Below are 9048 nucleotides of genomic sequence, written 5' to 3' on the forward strand. Positions count from 1 at the left end.
GTGAATTGGAGTCGGAGCCGGAAATGCGTCAATAATCACTTCCTATTTGTAACGCAGCGGCTAGCAGGTTAGCTATGTCCATTTATATATGCAGTCTATGATCACCCCCAAAAAACACATTAAAGTAATAATAATAATAATGCATGAGATTTATGTAGTGCTTTTTTGGACACTCAAAGGCGCTTTACATTGCATTTTTCTTTCACTCCACACTCGGTGGTGGTAAGCCACTACTGTAGCCACAGCTGCCATGGAGTCGACTGACAGAAGCAAGGCTGCCAGTCTGTGCCATCGGCCCCTCCACCGCCAACACTCACAAACCACATTTAAACTAAAGTATATTAGGATTATAATTGTCAGCAAATGTCCAACTGATCTCTGCTGAACATCGGCACAGTCTTTTCTCTGAAAGCTAAGACTGAAGACCTTTACACACTACTGTAGTTTTTTTGGTACCAGTACTTCGTTTAGAATTCCGGTGCCAGAGCATTTTTTTTGTACGATACCTACGGTTTGCCGATCAGCATCTATTCTGAAGAAAATATTGTTAATGACTTTCAAAGAAAATCTGTTTCTTTGAGAAAGAACTGGCTGCTAATAAATAAATGGAATAAATGTGGTTAATGTGTTGAAATAAGCTAATTAATATAAAAACATACAAAATGCTGGAAAAACAAGGTTCATTGCAATTTGTTTGAATATTATGTCCTAAATGACAAGAAGAATATTATATTTGACCAAATAAAGCAAATATAAAATTGTCTACAAACAGTTTTCACATTGTCTCAGGATCCACCAGCAGAACCACTGTCACGTTCACATTTTTCCAGTACTACAGATAACTTTAATAGTACCACCCGTATACCTCCTCCCATCTCATAATGTGCTGGACTCTAGTATCTCTTCCAGAGTAGACTCAAGCTAATCGCTGCAGGCGCCACACACCTCCGGAAGGTAACAATTTTCCACCATTACACTTAAATCCTCCTTAAAAGCACTGGATTCATCTGGCCTAATTACAAGGCGTTAATAGCAACAATATAATAACAGTCATTTAGTGCCATAATTCCTCTCTACACAGACTCTCTTATTCAGCTGTTTGGTTTCTGTAAAGCGTAAAGACCCATTGATTAACATTATGACACTGTGCTAACATAGACAAGTATTGTGTCAAGTCTAGTGCATCAGCTTATGTTGGGCCAAAATACAGCACTCTTAATGCTTAATGCTGCACTATGGAACATTTCTGGTGAGGTGTCCGTCACTTACTTGTTCCCATGAAGATGTTATTGCTTTGTCTGGAATGTTCCACTTGTGTGTGTTGCATTTACTGACTTACCGGTGTCGTTATGCTCTAAAATATCTTGAAAAATATGCGTTCTTACTGTAATACTGCTCGCCTCTCCACAGATGTGACCTCTACCTACCTTTAGCGCCACTTGCTTGTCTCTACGTAGATGGATTTATCCAGGAAAAGCAATGGCGTATCCATGGAGACAAGTGTTTTCCAAGCAGGGTCCAGAAAAAGTAGACCTTTAATTATTTTTTGAGAGACAAATGATATTTTATTTGTACATTATCTGTGTATTTTATTTGTTAAAGTTATTTAATGAGTGAAAAATGTTCTCTGTATTTTTAGATTTAGATTTTTGCCAGTGGAGACAGGTAGGAAAATGAGTGCGAGAGACTGTTGGCTGCAAATTACTGGACTTGCTTCAACTATAATTTGAATTTGAGCGCTACGTATGAGAGCTGCGTTCTACCAAATGAGCCACCAAGGCGCCACACAAATGCTTTTAAACCAAGGTTATTACTATATTACCAGAGGATTACATTTTAATTGTCTATAAACAAACGCTCATAGTGTGTCTAATTGCTCTTAAACGGCTGACCTAGTGTCTGGTGGTGGGTGTGGACTATCCCAAAATCCAGTCTTCCCACAAAGCTAAGGACCTCCCCTCTATCCTCACAAAAAAGATTGGACTGCCTAAAGTTTTCTGAACTTGGTCCCAACTTATTCCTAGGACACGGTTGGATAGAGGCGCTGTATGTTTGCGCTCCACGAGGCAGAAGTAATGTGTTTTCTGGCAGGGAATTAGATATCGATCCTCGGTTCCACAAAAAGGACAAATAAAAAGTATGTCATTCTTTGAAGCCAGCAGACAGCTACCGACGCTGAAGGTGTCACGACTGCCCTTCAGTGTGGAAGCGCTCATGTCGGACAGGAAGCCCCAGGAGGCCGTGGGGGGTCGCAAGGGAAACGAGAGCCTAAATGAAGACGAACGGGACGCGGCGGAGTCGTTTCCCCATCTGCGATCTGTCAGATGTGAGCGGATGGACAGGCAGGACCAATCATGTTTGGCACCTGTCTCCACGACGACGGCTGCAGCTCAGTGTAAGTGAAAAGCTCCAATCCCCCACTGGTTTCTGTTCGGTCAGAAAGCAACAGTGCAGTACGTGATCAGATGGGAAATGTGTTAAAGATTTACGTTAAAGGGCCCATATGACTTTATTCTCTGATCTATGTTATAATGTTGTTTCCTCATCACAGACAGACTGGGAGTTGTGTTTTGTTTCATTCACACATGTTCAACACATAAACAAACTGGCTGAGCTCTTCTCTCAAACTGAAAACACTCTAATTTTTGCTCTGGAGTTGCCAATCTCTACTGAACAAAAGATAAAAGGTAACTGTTAGTGTGAAAACTACCACTTCATGACATCACAAAGTGGAACAGAGCATTTTGAGCTTAATAAAGGTTTACTCAAACATGTGTGAATGAAACAAAACACAACTCCAGGTCTGTTTTTGAGGAGGTAACAACATTAAAACATGACTTGAAGCTCACAAGAGTCAGTTTTTTCTAATATAGGACCTTTAAATCTTGCATCTCCACAAACCTCCCCCTGCTTGTTTCCATGGAAATGCTGTTGTTTGGCTCTAACCGTCTGCAGTTGAACATAAAACATATCTGACTCCATGGTGAATGTTCCAAAGGGTGGTTTTAACTTTCTATTTCTGAATCTTTCATTAATTTGAGATTAAGCCGTGTTAGCTTCAGTATTAAACATATAAAAATGATTGACTAACTAGATGTTTCCTTATAATATGTAAAAATGTTTTGTGAAATATAAAACTTTAACCATCACAAATGAAAACTGTGTTCTGTTAAAAGGACACAAGTTTTTCCAGAGAATTCAGTTTTCTTTTGCAGTGGAACCTACCTGGATATCTGAGGGATTGCACTTGATAAGGATATTTATATGTATATTTCTTTGTTACTCAAGATTTGAAATTTTGGTGAATTTATCAAGGCCTTTAAACTGCAACATATAGATGGTAAAAGAGGCACTTATAATTATTTGTGTAAATATTTTCTTGTTGTTTCCATGGAAAACAAAATGGAATTAAAGCCGCAAGCGGCGATGATGGCCCTCGCCCCCCGCGTGACCGCCCCCCCCACGCGACCGCCCGGGTCTAGCCACTGCCCCCATGCACCATTCCCCCCGCCCGGCCACCCCCCGGTCGCTATCCGCCCCCCCTTCACACAGTTTCTATAGCGCAGTGTGGCCATCGCATTACAATGGCTGTCCATGGCGTTGAACCTCGTGCATAATAGAGGTATGGTGCAATGAACTTTTTTTCCCCTTTTGAGTCCCACAATGATCTCACCTGGTTTCATGCCAATCGGACAAAGTTGTGTATTTTACCCATACTGTAGGGGGCGCTATAGTGTTCATTTAGATAACAATTAATAGCGCATTCTATTAATACCCTGATATCACATGTGTGATGAGAATTTCAGCTGTCTAGAACCATGTATGTACGAGTAAAAAAAAATTTAATTATTTTTTTTGAGGGTTTGCGCCCCTGGTGGCCAACCATGGAAAATGACTCATGGCCATAATGTAATTTTTTTTGTTTCTTCTGAGGCCACCAATTGATTCCCCAAATTTCATAGGAATTGGATAATGTTGGCGTTTCACCTCTAAGGTAGGGGGCGCTATAGTGTTCATTTTGATTAAAATTAATATTGCATTCCATTCATGCCCCAATCACGCATATGTGATGTGAGCTCTGTAGGGCAATGCCTGTGGTCGTGAGAGGACATCAAAAAACAGGAAATGAGGGCATTTTTCGGCGGCGGCGTACGGGCGAATTCGGAGAACTCACACTGAGTGACGGGCCAATTACAGGAAATGCAACAGGAACCTGTGAAAGGTTAAGTGCTACATCTGAAAAGACATCTGCTGTGAAAAGCCATGCCATTATCATGTACAAAGTTCTGCGCACGCTATTACTATAATGACTGTATAAGTAGACTTGTACAGTGTATGTCAATGGCTAGTCAAATTACCATTTTAGGGTAAGGGTCTGTAGCTTTGCACCGGCAACCTCATGCATAATACAGATATGGTGTAATTGAGTTTTTTGCCCCTTTTGAGGTCCACAATTATCTCACCAAGTTTCATGCCAATCGGACAAAGTTGTGTCTTTTAACTGTACTGTAGGGGGCGCTATAGAGGTCACTGGCCACCTGCTCATTATGGTTCTCTATTCACAGTTTAATTCTGCATAAGTGGTTAGAATTTGAGCTCTTTAGGCTGATCCATGTGTCTATGAACTTGAATCAGATAAACAGGAAACAAAGGCGTTTTTCAGCGGGGGTGTACAGGCAAACGGTGTGGCATTTGGAGAAAACATGGATGTTTTATGAAAACCCATGTGTCTAGATGTGGCATGTGAAATCTGAGCTCATTTGGACCAAAAAACCTGGGACTGGGACATTTTCGCAATGCCATATTTATGACATTTTTCCCGGAGCGGAGGTCGATCCTATACTCATATGTGGGACTTTTCATGCATATTCAGGGGGTGAAAAATGCGATCTTTTGGGCGGAAAAAAACACAGGAGGAAAGGAAGCACAATGTTAATTTAAAGCCGCAAGCGGCGATGATGGCCCTCGCCCCCCATGCGACCGCCCCCCCCATGCAACCGCCCGGGGTCAGCCAGCGCCCCCCACGCACCATTCTCCCCACCCGGCCACCCCCCTGCCACTATCCAGGTGTGGACATGGCATTATAATGACGGTCCATGGCTTTGAATCGGCAACCACGTACATAATACAGGTATGGTGTAATTGACTTTTTTGCCCCTTTTAATGCCCACAATTATCTCCCCAAGTTTCATGCCAATCGGACAAAGTTGTGTATTTTGCCAATACTGTAGGGGGCGCTATGGAGGTCACTGGCCACATGTTTATTATGGTTCTCTATTCACAGTATTATTCCGCATCAGTGATTAGAATTTGAGCTTTTTAGGCTGATCCATGTGTCTGTGAGAGGGAATCAAATATGCAGGAAAGCAGTCATATTTTGACAGTGTGCTGTGCATAAACCAGAAAGAATATTCCCAAAACGTGGATGTTCATTGACAATAATCAAGTGTACATGCTGTATGTGGAGTTTGAGGTAATTTGGATGAAAAACCTAGGACTAGAGAGGTTTCATTTGCACTTAAGGAAAAGTCGTGTAGGAATTTAAATCCAATGATGAAGTCACATTTTGAGGGTGTCCTACTCATGAGCCATAAAGAATATCCCCAACATGTGGATGTTTATTGACAATAATCATGTGTACATGCTGTATGTGGAGTTTGAGGTAATTTGGATGAAAAACCTAGGACTAGATAGGTTTCATTTGCACTTAAGTGAAAGATTCAATCCAATGATGAAGTCATACTTTGAGGGCCTGCTACATGTAAACCATAAAAAATATCCACAAAACGTGGATGATTATTGACAAACAACATGTGTACATGCTGTATGTGGAATTTGAGGTAATTTGGATGAAAAACCTAGGACTAGAAAGGTTTCACGTATGTGAAAGTGGTTTGGGAATTTCGATTCAATAATTAACTAACTTTTGATGGAGCGCTACACCAAAACCATAATGAATATTTCCAAAACGTGGATGATTATTGATGAACAACATCTATAGATGTGGCATGTGGAGTTTGAGCTCATTCGGATGAAAAACCTAGGAGTAGATACGTTTCATAGACATGCACGTCAAAGTTCCATGGGAATATATGTTCAATTCATTGCGCCCCTGGTGGCCAATCGTTGAAAATACCCCATGACCATAATATAATTTTTTGGTTCTTTTCATAGTACCAATTGATTCCTCAAATTTCATACGAATTGGATAATGTGAGTGTTTCACCTCTATGGTAGGGGGCGCTATAGTGTTCATTTTGATTAAAATTAATATTGCATTCTATTAATGCCCTGATGTCACATGTGTGATGTGAATTTGAGCTGTCTAGACCAATGCATGTGCGTGTCAGACATTTTTCAATGATTTTTTTTGAGTCTTTGCGCCCCTGGTGGCCAAGTGTGAAAATTGACCTATGCCCGTAATATTATTTTTTGGTCCACGTCATGCCCCCAATTTATTCCCCGAATTTCGTAGGAATCCGATAATGTTTGCGTTTCACCCCTATGGTAGGGGGCGCTATAGTGTTCATTTTGATTAAAATTAATATTGCATTCCATTCATGCCCCAATCTCGCATATGTGATGTGAATGTGAGCTCTGTAGGGCAATGCCTGTGGTCGTGAGAGGACATCGAAAAAACAGGAAACAAAGGCGTTTTTCGGTGGCGGCGTACGGGCGAACCGTGTGGAATTTGGAGAAAACGTGGATGTTTTATGAAAACCCATGTGTCTGGATGTGGCATGTGAAATCTGAGCTCATTTGGACCAAAAACCTGAGACTAGTAGTGTTTTGAAAATACGCAGCGAAAAATTTGGCGAATTTTCTATTCAATATGGCCGACTTCCTGTCCGCCCTAGGGCCGCACTATGATTGGCTTTCTTGCTTGTCTCCATGAGCTCTATCACTGGTGTGAATTTCGTCAAGCTAGGGCAAAAAATGCGTGTCGGCTCCCAATTCATTTTAAAATTTTGAATTTTCTAGGTGGCGCTGTCGAGCCAGTGTGTGTGGGTCATTTTCGTGATGCATATTTTCTTGAATTTTTTTGCCAAGCCGGTCGATTTGATACCCCCATGTGAGACTTTTCGTCGACGTTCAGGGGGTGAAAATTGCCATCCCAGAGGGGGAAAAAAAATAAGAAGAAGAAACCGAGGAAGAACAATGCCCAATTAACTGAAAAGAAAACTACTTACAGAATAATCATGTAATATAATTGTACATTAGATCAAAATGAGAGAAAAACACTGTTGTGTTTTAGACTTATGGAAAGATAGAACATCAAGTATATTCATAATTGCATTAAACATCACTGAAATGTCTAGGGTGCTCTCGATATTAGGGTACACAGCAATATTTCTGTCCTTTTGTGGTTAATGTTATGGCCCATTTATGACACATTGTTAAAAAATAGTTTCTGATATAATCCAAAAGTATCAAGATATTCATTTTTGTTACTATCACCCATAGACCCATAGACTGTATATATAAATGGATATAGCTAACCTGCGAGCTGCCGCGTTCCAAATAAGAAGTGAGTATGGGCTTGCTCCATCGGCTCCAGTTCGCTTCCTATTGAAAAAGTGTGTCCCCTCTCTCTGTAACTGCTGCAGTGAGCCTTGTCAATTTGGTCTTAAAATGTTCGTATTAACTCCCTTGGTCCACTTCTTTATATAGTCTTTGTTTCAGGCACATAAAACATGACACATAATAGAAGCGTATTATGTTTGCACCTCTTTGAAACTCAAATGCACCCTCAGTCAGTTTGGTCTGCACCTGGGCCTGAAACTTTAAGTTAAACTGAATTGTAAAAAATGTGTTGTATCCAATGTATTAACACAAAACGTTATAATGATGGAATCTGTTGTAAACTATTGCTGATTTGATTGCAGATTCACACAGTGCATCAGTCTGCACCTTGAGGAAGCACAAGACCAACCGCAAACCCCGAACGCCCTTCACCACAACGCAGCTCGTGGCCCTGGAGAGAAAGTTCCACCAGAAGCAGTACCTCTCCATCGCCGAACGAGCCCAATTCTCCACTTCTCTGTCACTGTCGGAAACCCAGGTCAAGATCTGGTTTCAGAACCGACGGGCCAAAGCCAAGAGACTACAGGAGGCAGAGCTGGAGAAACTCAAAATGGCCGCCAGTTTAGGTCCGAAAGCGTTGTTCCAGACGAGTGTGGCGTCGCTGGGGCTGGCTCTGCAGAAGGACTGGGCGGGACTAGGCACGATTGGTCCCAGCTCCCTGATACCTGCCGCTCATCTGGCTCTTTACAGCACCGCGGTCGGACAGAGACTTTTTCACTTCACCTGAACTCATCCCAAAACACATCCTCATGAACAAGAAGATGAGGCTGCACAGGAAATGTAGATCTTTTACATACTTTTGAAGAACTGAGTGTTTGTTATTAACAGGAAAAGATCAAGACAAATTTGCCACAATTGAACTCCTCAGATTTTTTTATTCATTTGAAAAATAAATTGCTGTGTTACGCCTTAAAGGTCCTGTAGTTTTGTGACGACAGCAGATTTGTTGATATGACGCACTAAAACTGTAATTTGTTAAAAGCTTTTGCTCAATCAGTTTGGAAGGTTGCCAATTTTTACTGAAGTAAAAGAAAAAAGGTAGCTGTTGGCTTGAAAACTACCACTCCATGACATCACAAGGTGGAACAGAGCATTTTGAGCTCTTGAAATGTAGACAGACTAATAATAAAGAGTTATTCAAACATGTGTAAATGAAACAAAACACAACTCCAGGTCTGTTTTTGAGGAGGTAACAGCATTATAACACGACTTTAAGCTCACAAGACTTAGTTTTATGTAATATAGGACCTTTAAAGCTTTAAATCTCCACAAACCTCCCCCGGGAAATGTTGTTCCTTTGGTTCTAACCATCCACAATATAACATAAAACATATCTATGGAGAATGTTCCAAAGTGTGGTTTTAACTTTCTATTTCTGAACTTTTCATTAATTTGGGATTAAGCAGTGTTAGCTTTAGTATTAAACATATACAATTTATCTAAAACTACCACTTCATAACATCA

The 9048-nt window shown here is 40.9% G+C and overlaps 1 protein-coding gene across 1 annotated transcript; it reads left to right on the forward strand.

Moving 5' to 3' along the window:
• The first annotated feature begins 2036 nt into the window (after nucleotides 1–2036).
• LOC117377853 (homeobox protein MSX-2-like) lies at nucleotides 2037–8387 on the forward strand. The gene is made up of 2 exons (XM_033974359.2): nucleotides 2037–2395; nucleotides 7887–8387. Exons 1-2 carry the CDS (start codon nucleotides 2140–2142, stop codon nucleotides 8309–8311), a joined length of 681 nt encoding a protein of 226 aa, XP_033830250.1. The 5' UTR covers nucleotides 2037–2139; the 3' UTR covers nucleotides 8312–8387.
• The last annotated feature ends 661 nt before the right edge of the window (nucleotides 8388–9048 follow it).

This window comes from Periophthalmus magnuspinnatus, chromosome 10, assembly GCF_009829125.3.
Source record: "Periophthalmus magnuspinnatus isolate fPerMag1 chromosome 10, fPerMag1.2.pri, whole genome shotgun sequence".
Lineage (NCBI taxonomy): Eukaryota > Metazoa > Chordata > Actinopteri > Gobiiformes > Gobiidae > Periophthalmus > Periophthalmus magnuspinnatus.

Coding starts and splice junctions, on each gene's coding strand:
- LOC117377853 (XM_033974359.2), top strand. CDS start 2,140: ATGTCATTCTTTGAAGCCAGCAGACAGCTACCGACGCTGAAGGTGTCA. Junction 2,396..7,886: donor GACGACGGCTGCAGCTCAGT/GTAAGTGAAAAG, acceptor ATTTGATTGCAG/ATTCACACAGTGCATCAGTC.